Source organism: Eretmochelys imbricata, chromosome 1 (assembly GCF_965152235.1).
Source record: "Eretmochelys imbricata isolate rEreImb1 chromosome 1, rEreImb1.hap1, whole genome shotgun sequence".
Lineage (NCBI taxonomy): Eukaryota > Metazoa > Chordata > Testudines > Cheloniidae > Eretmochelys > Eretmochelys imbricata.
In genome coordinates this window covers 52061710-52078452 of record NC_135572.1, presented here as the reverse complement: position 1 = coordinate 52078452, position 16743 = coordinate 52061710, and the positions used below count along the sequence as shown (strand labels likewise).

The following is a 16743-nucleotide window of genomic DNA, read 5'->3' as shown; positions in this document are numbered from 1 at the left end:
AGTGCATCCACTATGGGTATGTCTACACAGCAAATGAAAACCTGCGACTGGCCCATCCCTGCTGACTTTTCCCTCTGCAAATATTTTTGGAGCCTCATCTACTCCCGTCTTTATTTCCTTTCTCTCATTCATGTCCAGATATTAGTCACTATTTAGAGACTGATCAAAAATATTGCCTGGACTACTTTGTCTGTCTGGTCCTAACCGTAAGTTCTGAAAGATTACAAATGCCACATTACGGTGCAGATGACATGTATGCACATCATGGGACAACTCCCATGACTGGAGTACCAGCATTGAGGGGTATAGCTTGTTCTGAAAGGATAGGTATGGGAAAAAAGGGAGAAGTGTTGTGCAGTACGTCAAGAATGTATACTCTTGCTCTGAGGTACAAGAGGAAGTGAGGGACAGACCTACTGAGAATCTCTGGGTGAGGATAAGAAGGGAAAAGAACAGTAGCAATGTTATGGTGGGGGTCTGGGGGGTACAGACCATCAAATCAGAAAGAGGAAGTGTTACAAGCAGGTAATAAGATTAGCTAACATACATGAGCTAGTATTAATGGGGGATTTTAACTGCCATGATATCTGTTGGAAGATTAGCACAGCAAAACATAATATGTCCTGCAAATTCTTAGCATGTGTAGGGGGCAACTTTCTGATTCAGAAAGTTGAAGAAACAACTAAGAGATCATCCATTTTGGATCTGGTTTTGACCAACAGGGATGAATTAGTTGCGAATGTGAAGGCGGTTGGGAACTTGGGAGGAAGTGATTATGATTGGATAGAATTCAAGATCCTTTGGAAAGGAGGACATGGGAACAGAAAAACAAGGATGCTGAACATCAGAAAGGTAGATTTTAACCGACTCAGAGAAATACTAAGCAAGGTCCCATGGAAATACCAATTAGGAAGAAAAGGAGTCGACAGGGGCTGGCAGTTCTTAAAAGATGTAATGCTAAAGCTCAACATCAAGCTAGTCTGATGCAGAGGAAAGATAAAAAGAGCCACAGGAAGCCAATGTGGCTGCACACGCAGCTTTTTAGCTATCTAAAACCCCAAAGGGATATATACAGGAAATGGAAGGAGAAGCATATCACCAAGGAAGTATACATGGGAATACTGCAAGCATGTAGGGACATAATCAGGAAAGCCAAGGCAAAGAATGAGTTTCAGCTGGAAAGAAATATTAGAGACACCAAGAAGGGGTTCTTCAAGTATGTCAGACAAAAAAGATTAAGGATGGTGTGGGTCTGCTACTCAATGGAGAAGGTGATCTGGTAATGGAAGATGACAGGAAGGCAGAGCTGCTCAATTCCTACTTTGCGTCAGTCTTCTCACAAAAAATAATATGTGACTGGATGACTGGCAAAGTTATTATAGACAATAAGGGGGAAGAAATGCAGATTGGGGTAAGTTAAGAACACATCACAGATCTTCTGACCAATTTGAATGAATTCAAATCAGCTGGGCCCAATGCTATTCACCCGAGGGTACTGAAGGAATTAACTGAAGAAATCTCGGAGCCATTGGCAATAATATTTAAAAACTCATGGATGAAACGGGAGGTCCTGGAAAACTGGAGAAGAGCTAACGTAGTGTTCATCTTTAAAAAGGAGGAGCTGGGGAAATATAGACCAGTCAGCTTGATTTCGACACCTGGGAAGCTACTAGAACAATGTATAAAACATTCATAGATTCATAGATATTTAAGTCAGAAGGGACCATTATGATCACCCAGTCTGACCTCCTGCACAACGCAGGCCACAGAATTTCACCCACCACTCCTACAAAAACAAAAACCTCACACCTATATCTGTGCTATTGAAGTCTTCAAATCGTAGTTTAAAGTCTCAAATCAAGGAGCAGAGAATCCTCCAGCAAGTGACCCGTGCCCCATGCTACAGGGGAAGGCGAAAAACCTCCAGGCCCCTGCCAATCTGCCCTGGAGGAAAATTCCTTCCCGACCTCAAATATGGCGATCAGCTAAACCCTGAGCATATGGGCAAGATTCATCAGCCAGATACTACAGAAAATTCTTTCCTGGGTAACTCGGATCTCACCCCATCTAATAGCCCATCACAGGCCATTGGGCCTATTTACCATGAATATTTAATTACCAAAACCATGTTATCCCATCATACCATCTCCTCCATAAACTTATCGAGTTTAATCTTAAAGCCAGATAGATCTTTTGCCCCCACTGCTTCCCTTAGAAGGCTATTCCAAAACTTCACTCCTCTGATGGTTAAAAACCTTCGTCTAATTTCTAGTCTAAATTTCCTGGTGGCAGTTTATATCCATTTGTTCTTGTGTCCACATTGGTACTGAGCTTAAATAATTCCTCTCCCTCTCCGGTATTTATCCCTCTGATATATTTATAGAGAGCAATCATATCTCCCCTCAACCTTCTTTTAGTTAGGCTAAACAAACCAAGCTCCCTGAGTCTCTTTTCATAAGACAAGTTTTCCATTCCTTGGATCATCCTAGTAGCCCTTCTCTGTACCTGTTCCAGTTTGAATTCATCCTTCTTAAACATGGGAGACCAGAACTGCACACAGTGCCTTGTGTAACAGTACTAAAACCTCCTTATCCCTACTCGAAATACCTCTCCTGATGCATCCCAAGACCGCATTAGCTTTTTTCACAGCCATATCACATTGGCGGCTCATAGTCATCCTATGATCAACCAATACTCCAAGGTCCTTTTCTTCCTCCGTTACTTCTAATTGATGCGTCCCTAGCTTATAACTAAAATTCTTGTTATTAATCCCTAAATGCATGACCTTACACTTCTCACTATTAAATTTCATTCTATTACTATTACTCCAGTTTACAAGGTCATCCAGATCCTCTGGTAGGGTACCCCTGTCCTTCTCTAAATTGGCAATACCTCCCAGCTTTGTATCATCCGCAAACTTTATTAGCACACTCCCACTTTTTGTGCCAAGGTCAGTAATAAAAAGATTAAATAAAATTGGTCCCAAAACCGATCCTTGAGGAACTCCACTGGTAACCTCCCTCCAGCCTGACAGTTCACCTTTCAGTAGGACCCGCTGTAGTCTCCCCTTTAACCAATTCCTTATCCACCTTTCAATTTTCCTATTGATCCCCATCTTATGCAATTTAACTAATAATTCCCCATGTGGCACGGTATCAAATGCCTTACTAAAATCTAGGTAAATTAGATCCACTGCGTTTCCTTTGTCTAAAAAATCTGTTATTTTCTCAAAGAAGGAGATCAGGTTGGTTTGGCACGATCTACCTTTTGTAAAACCATGTTGTATTTTGTCCCATTTACCACTGACTTCAATGTCCTTAACTACCTTCTCCTTCAAAATTTTTTCCAAGACCTTGCATACAACAGATGTCAAACTAACAGGCCTATAATTACCCGGATCACTTTTTTTCCCTTTCTTAAAAATAGGAACTATGTTAGCAATTCTCCAATCATATGGTACCACCCCGAGTTTACAGATTCACTAAAAATTCTTGCTAATGGGCTTGCAATTTCATGTGCCAATTCAATTTTTGAATACCTGGAGAATGAATGGGTGATCACGAGCAGCCAACATGGATTTACCAAGAACTAAGCATGCCAACCCAGCTTGATTTCATTCTTTGACGGGGTAATTGGATTGATGGATGGGAGAATGTGATGGACATAATATACCTGGACTTCACAGGGCTTTTGACACAGTCCCCCTTGACATTCTGATAAGTAAGCAGGAGAAATGGGGGCTTAGTAGAACTATCAAGTCAATACATAATTGGTTAAACAACCACAAACAAAGAGTAACTATTCATTGAATGATGTTGGACTGGAGGGAGGTCTCAAGGGGGGTTTCATGGAGATCTGTCCTGGGTCTGGTGTTGTTTAACCTCTTTATTAATGACCTGGATGTAGGAATAGAGAGCACACTGATCAAGTTTACAGATGACACAAAGCTGGGAGAGGGGAATGTTTGCCAACACATTGGAGGACAGAGCTAGAATTCAGAGGGATCTTGATAAATTGGAGAACTGGGCTATAGACAACAAAATGAAATTAAGCCAAGACAAAAGTAAGGTGCTACACTTAAGAAAGAAAAATGAAATGCACAAATACATAAAGGGGAAAAACTGGCTTGGGAGCAGCACTGCTGAGAAGGATCTTGGAGTTGTGGTAGCTAACAACTTCAACACGAGTCAGCAATGTGATGCTGTTGCCAAAAAAAAAAAAAAAAAAAAAGGGGCAACCTAAAATTGCTTTTCGTTTAACAGAGGCATAGAATGCAAGTCACGGGAGGGGATAGTACTGTTCTACTCGGTGCTAGTTAGGCCTCAGCTGGAGTACTGTGTTCAATTTTGGTCACCAACGTATAGAAAGGATGTAGAGAAACTAGAAAGGATCCAGAGGAAAGAGACAAAGATGATCAAAAGGATGGAATGCAAGCCATATGAGCAAAGGCTGAAGAAAGTGGGTATGTTTAGTTCAGAAAAGAAGAGAGCAAGAAAGGATAGGATAGTGATCTTCAAACACTTGAAAGACTGCCATAAAAAATGGAGAAAAGTTGTTCTTTTGCCATAGAGGGCAGAACAAGAGGCTTTGGGTTCAACCTACAGCATAGCAGATTTAATCTCAGGAAAAAATTACTAACTGTAAAAACAGTAGAACAATGGAACATACTGCCTAGGGAGGTTGTGGAATCTCCTTCACTGAAGGTTTACAAACAGAGGCTGGATAGCTATCTGTCTTGGATGGTTTAGACACAACAAATCCTGCACCTTGGCAATGGGTTAGACTAGATGACCCTTATGGTTCCTTCTAACTCTATTATTTGTGGGACACAGAATCTTTCCAAAGGTTCACCAAGGCCAAATTCTGCCCTCAGATCTGTGCACACAGCTCTTATTGAAGTCAATGGGAATTGTATACATGCAGCAGAGGTCTGAATGTATTCCTAAAACTTTCAGCCCATGTAATCCAAGTGGTTTGAAATTTATTTTAATCTGTTCTCCAGTTTAGCTTGATTTTTTTTTTTAAAAAAAAAGGTTGTAAAGACAATACTAATGATCAGTTAATACATATTCCACATTGGAAGTATAAACTTATCATGAAATAACATACCAATATATTTTTCATTATGAAAAAAATAATTTACTTAGAGTAAAACAAATTATTAGTAAATTTGCATATTTAGACTCCTAAATGAAATCACAACATTAGAAAATGGAAAAGAAAAAAAACAGTAAGGATACAGAAGAGTTAGGGATTATCTCTGAACTACAACTGGTTTGATTGCAATACCATTGATTAACAATTTATTGTTAAAAACTGGCTACAATAGACTGGGCTATCTTAGTCATTAGTTCTCACAAACATGTGACTTGCCTCTTGAAGTGAATGGCCTGGGAAGGAAAAGAGCTAAAATTGAAACAGAAAATGGTAAAATTTTTAATATGTAAATACTAAGAAAATAAAACCAAAAGTTTTTATAATTGACCACACCACAAAATCCTGTTAAAATACTCCTGCAATTGAAAATATTGAGAGTAAACACAAATTTTCTTTGAATCCATCACACACACAAAAATGAAGTAATTCTGTGTGAGCAATGAAATTCACTACATCACTACTATTAACTAAAACCAAAACCAAATATTCTGAATAGATTAAAACTAAATTATCCTCATTATGACATGGAATACTAGGATTATCTAATGACAAAAAAGATCCAGAATGCAATTATTTAAAAAATATGACATGTCATATGTAATTTATAGAAGTATGTTCTACAATGATTTGTGCCGTATGGTTGATGAAAACCTATGAAGGAAAGTCTTTGGAATGAAAGATACTTAAGGTCCACTCATGTGGGCGTTTGCAAGATTGGGCCCATAGTCTTTTTCAAATTTCCTTAGAATTTTTCAGTTTTGTTTTAACTTTGCAAATCAAGGTATTACAATATTTATATTTTCTGAGTGAAAAGTTTTCGAACAACTAATATCCCTCTATATTTAGAGTTGCATTGTTTTAATAAAATGTGTTTTTAAAGACTGATTGAGTTAAATGTGTCCAAAACCCTGTGTGGGCACTCTTAAATCTATTTTTACTTGATTTACATTGATTTAGTTTAACTTAATTCTTTAGTGAGTCAAGCTAAATCAATATAAACCAGGTTTGAATTGAATTCAGAGTGTCTACATAGGGTTATGGACCTATTTAAGTAACTGGTTTTTTTAAACTGAGCAAGTTAAACCAGTACATCTTTGAATACAGACAGGCCTAAGTGTGGTCTTCTCTGAAAAATAGAAGTAAATGGCATTGTGGAATCCTATATTTACTGTGTTTCAACAACTTCCAGATCAAATGTGTTCAGTTTACAAATAAACATGTTATTTTCAGTGGTAAATCCTGAAAACTGAACCTGAGATCTGAAAGTCAAGCTGGGTTCTTTATTTCTCACTCCACCACCAGTTCTAAAGAATCAACAGTCCCAATCTGGTCCTTAATGAGACTTTGTGCAAATCCATGGCCTTCAATGACTACTTCACAGAGTTAAACTCTTCAAGGCAGGGTCTGTCAGTATTTGTATAGTGCCAAGCACAATGGGGTCCTAGGGTTGTCAACAGTCCCTTATTGCAAGGGACATCCCTTATTTTTTCATCTCTATACAAGATTGGGAGTGGTTGAGTGCTGTAAAAGCAGCAAGAAATACCCCTGGTGAATGTAGGAGAGTACTACTTATTATTATTAATACTAATGATTATGATGATAATAATCATATCAAGAGGAGTAGTGAGCCACAAGTGCTAATAAATCAGCCCCTTATTTTTAAAATACAGTGTTGGCAACCCTAGTCCTCATCATGATAGGTTTCAAATATTACTGTAATATAAATAATAATCATAATAAGGGATTGTTCCTGTACTTTGAACTTTGTACAACTCTGTGCATAGTTAAGAGCTAAGTGAAATTCAGAATTCTTATCCACTGGGAAATTCCTATATTTCAGTATTTGTTTTCATCCCAATTTGGGAGAAAAAAAATTTCAACATTTTTCATGGAATGGAATTCCAAACAAATTCCAATTCAGAAAGTCAAAACATTTCATTTTGACATTTTTGATCAAAACAAAACATTTTGACATTCCCTATGTTAGAATGTTTTGGGTTGTTGAACTGATTTTAAATGCTTCATTTTGAGTCAGTTCAGTATTAAACTGCACTTTCCCACAGGGGTGCATTACCTCATGGCAGTTGTGGCTTGGAAGTCTGATGTCCCCATTTTCCCTTATGGGCCAGGAGTCCTAGCTTGACTGCATATCTCATAATGCATCCAGAGTCATGGGTCCCACAATGCACCATGAAGCTTCATCAGAGGGAAATCTGAATTGCATTATGGGAGATTTAGTTCTCTGGGGAGCACAGCCAACAGGAGAGAATGGGGGCCCAAACGACAACTCCCATAAAACAATGCACTGACAGGGAAATGTAGTTTAATATTTGGTTGAACGGATTTGAAACAAAACATTTCAGGTTACTTCAGAAAATGAAATATTCTGATGTGTGTCAAACCAGAACACTTAGATTTGGCAGAAACTGCATTTCCCATCAGAAAATCATTTGTATGGACAATTCCCAATCAGCTCTTTCCATAACATATGAACTTATGAAGAGAAAGATAATTTACTCCACTCTTAACTGTGTTTGCTCTGCTAACAGGAATAAAAGGTAGTAAACTTACTTTAGGGTATGTCTACCCTGCAATAAAACACTTGTGGCTGGTCCTGAATGTAAATGTTCAGTCTTGGGCTCGACCCCTGGCTCTGGGAACCTCTAGATTTGCCAACTTTCTAACTGCAGAAAACCGAACATCCTTGTCCTGCCTCTGCCCCACCCCACGGCTCACTCCATCCCTCTCCCTCCGCTGCTCATTTTCACTGGGCTGGGACAGGGTGAGGGAGGGGATGAGAGCTCCGGCTGGCGGTGTGGGGATGAGGGGGCTCTGGGCTGCGGTGGGGAGGGAAGAAGGGGTTTGGAGTGTGGGAGAGGGCTCTGGGCTGTGGCAGGTGGTTGGAGTGAAGGAGGGGAAGGGGATGCAGGCTCTGGAAGGGAGTTTGGGTGTGGGAGAGGGTTCCGGGCTGGGGTAGGGGGTTGGGCTGTGGGGTGGAGGCGAGGAGTTTTGAGTGTGGGAGGGGGCTCTGGGCTGTAGCAGGGGGTTGTGGTGCAGGAGGTGTGGGCTCCAGAAGGGAGTTTGGGTGCAGGAGGGGGTTCCGAGCTGGGGTAAGGGATTGGGGTGCAGGAGGGGGCTCAGGCCTGGGGGTTGGGGCGTGGGAGGGGGTTCGGGCTCCAGGTGGCGCTTACCTCAAGCAGCTCCCAGGAAGCTGCCACAAGTCTCTCCAGCTCCTAGGTCGAGGGGCGGCCAGGGGGCTCTGCGCGTTGCCACCACCTGCAGGCACTGCCCCCACAGCTCCCATTGGCCACGGTTCCTGGCCAATGGAAGCTGCGGAGCTGGCACTTGGGATGGGGGCAGCACATGGAGCCTCTGTGGCTCCCCCTGAGCTGGAGGGACATGCTGGCCACTTCTTGGGAGCCCTGCTGCGGCCAACCAGACTTTTACGGCCCAGTCAGCAGTGATGACCAGAGCCACTAGGATTCCTTTTCGACCAGGTGTTCTGGTTGAAAACTGGACATCTGGCAAACCTAGAACTCTCCCCCTTGTGGGGTCTCATATCCCAGACTCTAGCCCAAGCCCAAATGTCTACACTTTAATTTTACAGCCCCACAGTTACCTCACCTGGGCCAACCATAGATGGTTTCTTGCACTGTAGATATACCCTAAGTCACTAACGCAAGCAGATATGTCTCTGGGTACATTTCGGTGACAGGTGTAGAAAAGGTATAGACAAGGTGTAGAATTTTTACAGAAGAGAACCATACTTCAGTTTTTTCGAATTATAGAAAGAATGACTGGCCTTGCTTCTGTGGGGTCTGCTCTTGGCAGGGCTGTGGGTTATAATTTTTCTCATGCAGAAGAATAGCTAACTGTTGTCTTTTTTATTTAGGTTGCTAGGACTTGTGTTTTGGAATCACCCTGTGAGCATGAAGATCTTTGGAAAATAGCTTTCTTATCCAGTGTAAAATCATGCAGTAAATAATTCTAGGGATTGGAGGAGCTGACACAGCCCCAGGAGGATGTTTTCTGACAATTAACTCCTACATTTATTTTCTCTCCACTTCCCTCGCCCCACCCCTCCTACCCTTAACTTAGTTTCAAGGATTTGGGTTAGTTTGAGGGTAAAAATGAAATTATGGGAGTTTTTTTGGTTGGTGTGTGCACATGCATGTACTGCTGACGCATTTCTTGCCACTATTTTCATACGGTCAGAAAGCCTCCCCTATAGTACATGGTACAGCAGCATTTGTCCTACTAGAAGTGGCAATTGCAGGAAGGAGACTAACCAGGAGGTAGTAATACTTCTGAAGTCCCTTGATGGTGCAGCTGAGACACTACCTGATATTATACAAGAGGCCAAAGATGATGGGATCCACTTTTTAGAAATGGCACTGACGTGTGTTTGTGACATTCAGATTTACTTATGGAAGTGTCTTGCCAGCATTCAGGCAAATTTCTGACATTCCTAAAGCAGATTTCCTGGCAGTGTTTAAGATGTTAATTTTTACCAATATCCATAATCCAGATTTGAATTATATAGGGCAGGGGTTCTCAAACTTCATTGCACTATGACCCTATTCTGACAACAAAAATTACTACTCAGCTCCAGAAGGGAGGACTGAAGCCTCAGCCTGTCTGAGCCCCGCCTCCCTGGGAATGGGCAAAGTCAAAGCCCCAGGGATTCAGCCCCAGACAGGGGGCCTGTAACCTGAACTGTGTCACCCAGGGCTGAAGCCCTCGGGCTTTGGTCCCAGAAGGTCTAAGACAGCATTGTCGACCCCATTAAAATGGGGTTGCGACTCACTTTGGGTTCCCAACCCACAGTTTGAGAACAGCTGATATAGGGAAAGAGCTAAACTCTTAGGGAGGAGGGTCATACTCATCTGCATCTCAGAGACCAGAAACACAGGACCCCCTCTGAAGTGTCAGTTTCTTAAAGAAGGATAGGACCATGAGGCATTCCTTGCATCTCAGTGTTTTGACTAGTAGGGCAGTGTCAAGTATGTACAAGAGCCTACAGTTTGCAGAGGGATTATAGGGACTTTCAAGATGCATAACAGCTTTATCAGATTACCATGCAGGTTCAATCAACATTTCAGTATAGCTAAGTACTGTAGCCTTTAAACCATAGAAATTGTATATAAGTATTTATCTGGGGTGTATGTCAAAGGTGGAGCTTGATAGAGAGGTCTCCGACCTTTCTCTGCTTTTAAATGAAACCTACCAAAGGAATCTAGATTAAGCTATCACATTAGTTGTCTAAACTTACTATTTTACCAACGTGAGACAGCAAGGTGTTCAGTGATGGGCACAAAAATGGACATCTCTAAACAGATAAATATTGAATTGCCATACTGACTGTTGATGATTATATTGTTTATTAGTTGGTCCCAACATGAGTGCTTTTTTATAATTTAATATCAAACCGCTAGACTAACTTCATTCATTATTTTTTGTCATTCATGCATGATCTAATTTCTGACTTCAAATTTCCACTGCCTGTGACATCAGAAGGAAGTACTGGAGTAAGGAGAACTTAACCTTAAACCCAGTGATGTTTCAAGTTTCCTTCAATGCATCACAAAATCCACATTTCCCCAGTCATAGCGCAAATTAACAAATATATCTTCCATAGTAAAATTAATCGTTTAATACCCATACCTCATTCCAGACACATTTCTCATATTTTCATTTCACGTGAGACAACACACTGGAGCATGTATTAACTCCCAAAGTGTCATTATTTCATATCTCTTCCACAACAAGTAACATGGTGCTTCAATGCAGAACATACAAGAACTCACTGGAACACAATTCTAGGAATAAATCTAAGACCTGACCATTCACCACCACTCCAATGGAATGTGTTGATAAGAAAAGTTCTACTCACTCCCAACTTGCATTCTGACTAACAATGTTCATTCTCCAGTTGCAGCTTCACCCCTTTTCAATCTCTGCTTAGTGCTTGCAGCCAGGAGGCCTCCCCTTTCCCATCCTATTACTGTGGCAGACAGTATATGCTGCTCTACAGTCCCTCTGGTTTCACTGAGAGGTGGCTGCAGGGTAGAGTGCAGGAGCAGAGAGACCTCAACAACCTCCCTTGACGTAATGAGAGAAGTGACTGTGAAAACTGGGGAAATGTAAATACACTGACTTAAAAAAACAAATTCTTTCTTCCTTGTTTCAACCGTTGTGGTCTTCTAGCAATTCAACAAGGTGCAGTAGGAACAATGCCCAGGGCTTTGCTTAACCCACACTGCACTAACAGAAGACCATTGTAGAAGGACTTATAACTTAATTACCACTAGTTACCCTAAATCACAGTAATAGAACATCTACTGGACCCAGAATATAAGTAATCTGTTCTCATTGTAATTGTGGGCACTATTAGAAGTCCATTAAATTACTGTCAACACAGGGCACTGGTTACAGGAGTTAGAAGTTAAGATTTTTACATCATCTATTTATTGATACCATGTTAGTGATAAAAAAAAAATTACCTGCAAGGTTGTCAATCTCTTTCTCTTGGAGCAGACTGACAGCATCATCATCCCCTTCCAGCATGAGCTCGGTTTCTGCATTCTGATTCACCACAGTCTGACTTCGGAAAGTTTTCTTTGACTTTACCACATCCTCTTCAGTGCCTAAATACAAGTTAAAAATATTGTGAACTTAGTTGAGTGTTTATTTTTTGTATAACACACCAATACATCAACTATAGTACTACCATAAGTCCTGTATATTAAAAAGAAAATAATAACGTTTTTTAAAAGTACTTATTTTAAAAGGTAGGACATTTGAAAGAGATAAATTGTATGAAACTTTTAGCAAGGATTATGGAAAGTGCATCTTCAGTCTGTCTTTCTGAATAAACTGTGACTTTGAAACAGGTTTTGCTTTTTAAATACTCTTTTCTTCTTTTCAATAATTGATATTTTGTTTGTCTTCTATATTTCTCCTTCAGCTTCTCCGAGTGGGGGTGCACACAGCAGGAGCTGTTCTTTCACTTCTAGAGTCCTGCCTCCCAGTACCTCCCAAATACAGTACTGACCAGTTCCTCTCTGAGTGAAGAGATGCTGTTAGGCATTTGGAACTTCAAGGGTTTCTTCTGATTTGTCTGTAATTATTTCACTAAGTCATAAGCAAAGGAGGGACAGGATGGAGGAGTGAGAAACAAAGAGGAAACATTCAGCATGGGGTAGCAATGAGAAGTGACCATTTCAAGTGTCCAAGAGAGAGACAAAAAAGGAAAGGTGAAAGGGGATGATTTTCTTAAATTAAAAAACAAAACAAAAAAGCCCAGCAAAAATCTTGGTACCAAGAAGACACATACCAATTACAGATTGTGTGTTTCATCCCTTCTTCCCTGTCTACATCCATTTTTGTCTACTTAAATTGGCAGCTTTTCAGAGCATCTTACACTTTAGAGAGGCACATAGTAATTTTATATAGTGCTCAAAAGTGTGCTAACTAATAATAGCTTGGTTTAAATGACAAAATTATAAAGGTGATTAACTCTTCTCAAAACAAATATAGAGATATTAATAAAATTTACTTGAAAGAACTGGAGATGGCTAGTCCAGACAAAGCATGCTTTACTCTGGTACCCTGTACATAACATTGTGAGGCCAGCAAAACAATTCTTTCACAATTTGAGACAAATCATAAGTCTTTTTTCCCCCCAGAGATAACAGACCTCATAGCAGGTTTCAGAGTAACAGCCGTGTTAGTCTGTATTCGCAAAAAGAAAAGGAGTACTTGTGGCACCTTAGAGACTAACCAATTTATTTGAGCATGAGCTTTCGTGAGCTACAGCTCACTTCATCGGATGCTCATGCTCAAATAAATTGGTTAGTCTCTAAGGTGCCACAAGTACTCCTTTTCTTTTTTTAGACCTCATAGCAGTTCTCAATGCCAGTATGCTTTCTGTTACTATCCCCCACTTTTTCACAGGAAAATTAATAAGAAGGTTATATATCATATACATCCTCACTTATCTTTATGCATCTCCACCTTGGACTCCTAGATATTAATCTTAGTAATGAACCTACTGTTATTGATGGAGACACGGGAGATACTAGCTTCCTTTTGAGTGTTTAGCTCTGAAAATGTAACCTCTTCTTTGGGGTTTTCTATCTAAGGATTATGGCACCCAAAACAGTTATTAATATTAATGTACTGTATATCAATCTAGAATTTAGCATTTCCTAATTTGGTTGTCAGAACTAAGAACCAACTCTAAATTTCTCTAGGTGTAGTATAATTTAGACATTTGTTTCCTATTTGGCTGGATCTTTTCACCCATGGCACTGACTTTAGTGGGCTCAAGATTTCACCTTATAATTACTGGTATTATTTTAAAGTAGATGTAAGGTGATGGGATGAGAATCTTGAAGACTGAAGTCCACTGTTCATCCACAGAACAGATACAGACCAGGCACCAGAAGCATGTTGCCTCACCCTAGATTAGAGAACAGCATCTCTAGTTTCCATGTTCTTTCAATTGCTGCCATTTCTGCTGAGATTGTACAAAAGGGTCTCAATTAGCATCTACTACAGTGATAGTTTTTATGATGTCGCCAGAGCAACTGGAGCAAGACCGTCAACTCATTTTGCATAGGCCACTTAACATCTACCAGATGGCAACAACTTGCTGTTACTGCTGACCTGGTTTAAATTTGAATCAATGATCAAAAGGTGAAAGGCTTCAAATATCCAGCCACATACTACAATTTTAAAAATAAAAGTCCACAAAAAATGACTAGAGACAGAGTTTGGAAAGAGGGAGTAATGTAATACAGTAGCCTATCTAGTTTAGGTCACAAGTGCACTGAGTGTTAAGAGCTAAATTAGAACTTTGTGTATATTTGACCCTATCATAAGACACACAATTTAGCATCACTTGCCACAAGTAGTCTCTGCTTTGAAACATCTTAGTACTGGCGTAGTGACAGTGCTGTAGACCATTCCTGAGATGAACTGACAGCATGGCTGGAGGAAGTGTGCACAGATTGTTCCTCCCACCCCCCCCCCGCTCTTCCTGGCTCTAGTTTATGTTATAAAAGCCTCTCACTTTCATAAGAACGGAAATTCTCCAAAAGTAATAGTTGGGTATAATTGCAGAATAATTCCAGTTCACCAAAATCACTTATTTATGTGTGAAATTATCATCTCATAAATCAGCAAAAGTGTACTGCTGGTACCACGAGAACCTGAAGGCAAACCTCAGAAGCGGAGGCTGAAATCTAGCTTATTTTAACTTGCCTGTCACACTGCTGGCAGTTATCTTGTTACAGAAATACTACAATACATCAACATAAGAAATGTAATGTAGTAGAAGGCACTAAGTTAGTCTGGCAAATTTGGATCTCAGCAATTCAGATAAATCTTTCTAAAATCAATTTTGTTTTACAATATTAAACATACATTTATCTATAAGAAATATAGCAAACTGAGCTGCTTTGGTTTGATAGAAGCTGCTTTGGATTGTCTGTTCTTTAAATTTATCACTTTGTTGAGTGCACCTTAGTTTTGCTGTACTGTACCAAACATTTATCTAAATGAAACTATATGAGACCCAAAATTGCCCTTCAATCACTATATCCTTTATGAATTAGAGTTCCATTTATCAAAATTACAGCAAGAAGAGGTAAGGTCTCGGAGGGCTGTCTCATTACAAGGCTTGTAAACACTGTCCTTACAAAGAAATGGTTTAACACCTAACAAATCAAAAACTGATTGGGAATAGAATTTATTTGAGATCATCTATCTTCAGAAGACTTGCCGTCTTGAGAGCACTTCTTGGCCTTTCTACCCATTCATCAAGAAATTAACAAGCGAATACCACAGACCACCAGATCTCCTTGGATCCTGAAATGTAAAATATGTTTAAAACAGATCTGTCACAGATGTTCTATTTTTATATTCCTGGGATGACTTCAAAAGGCCCTAAAAATAAGAGAGTCTCTCAAACTAGGAGTAAGAAGGAAAACAGCTTATCTTTAAAAGGAAACAACAAACTGAATAAAAAATTACTTGGCATGAAACTATGTTTCATATAGTTAGCAATGATATAAAAAGAGTGAGGAACAAATGAATAGTTTATATATTATATGTCAGCATTTTAGTAAAAATTCTAAATATTTTTATCATAACTTTTTTCAAGCCACAACAAAACTACTGTGTAAAGAAACTAACTATAGTATTCCCTCATTATAAGACAGTTCTCAGGAGACAAAGAATTTGTGTTCTAAAGATACTCTTTGAATGAGTAGGTAGCTACAATGCAAAGACTTTATATTAAAGTAACTTTTTAATGAGGTTCCATTGGAAAACAGATAATAAAACAAATTAATAAAACAAACTGTTTTAAAGTATGGCAAGAATTTTAAAATGTGGATGCCCAGAACTGAAGTCAACAAAAGTTATGGGTGCTCAAAACCTTGGGTAATCAGAGGGCTAATTTAGGGACTAAATATCAGTTTACATTGCAATTTTCAATGACGCCAAAGGAAAGGAGGTACTCAGCTCTCACTGAAGTTTAGTGAGAGTTGGATGATGTACGTTCTTAGGCCAGGTCTACATTTTATTGCATGTCAAATGTGGGTGTGAATGTGAAGCGCATCAGCACAGACACTGTTATAGAGCAGTGAAAGTTTTGGAGTGCCACAAAGAATATTATTGCAAAGCAAGTTGTTGTGCTGTATTTTCATACAGTGGCTTGCTATGCAACAACTCACCATGTAGACAAGCCCTTAAGCTCCTTTGAAAATTCCAGCCACAGGATTCTGGATTCAGCAGAGCATTTAATCTTATGTTTAACTTGAAGCACTTGAGTAATCTCATCCCTATTCAGAAAAACACTTAGACATGTCTTTAAGAATACGCTTAAAGTCCACTGGCTTTATGTGCCCAAATATTCTGTTGAATAAAGATGGAAATACTAAAGTACTTCAAGTTAAACATGCACTTAAGTGCTTTGCTGTACTGAAGCCTGGGTACCTATCTCTAGGCACCTAAGTTTTAAAATTTTGGCCTAAATCCTTATATTTAAATCCTTACATGAGGTTACTGCAGTTTCATGTTTGCATAAAGTGGATATCTTAAGAATCATACCACTCAAAGAAAAATGAAAATTAATTTACAAAATCAGTTTTTCAGACAGCTATTATTTAACCAAAAATCCATTTTTGTCATCCCAATTACCATCTTGGGCACTGTTCATAAATGTAGAAAATTAACATTGTTAAAACAACAAAAGGTGGCTTCCTATAGTAGTTACACTATACATAAAAACAAGCAGAAAGCTCATTTTTTTAAAAAAAATCAAGAATATGGAATCTCCCCCACTCCCATGAAAATATACATGCTTTATATTTCTGAAAAGCTGCAAAACTACAAACTGCAAAGTCAAGAAAGTTTTTTTTTTTTAGGTTTTTTTCATTATTAAGAATGGGGATCAACAACTTGGGAATCCCCTCAAAATAAACATCTAAAAAATTCTAATGAATGGGAAGACATGAATGTCATAAAATAGATACAGCCTCTATAAACATTCCATGTAAACAATGAAATGTAAAATAT

The 16743-nt window shown here is 39.3% G+C and overlaps 1 protein-coding gene across 5 annotated transcripts in view; it reads right to left on the bottom strand.

The window, feature by feature from the left end:
* The window catches only part of NBEA (neurobeachin), an 843583-nt gene that overhangs the window by 244707 nt on the left and 582133 nt on the right, over positions 1-16743 (bottom strand). For all 5 annotated transcript variants that reach the window (XM_077806446.1, XM_077806437.1, XM_077806454.1 and 2 more), the window contains one exon: positions 11661-11804. In XM_077806446.1, the coding sequence (XP_077662572.1) occupies positions 11661-11804 (144 nt within the window). The remainder of the gene's footprint in view (positions 1-11660; positions 11805-16743) is intronic.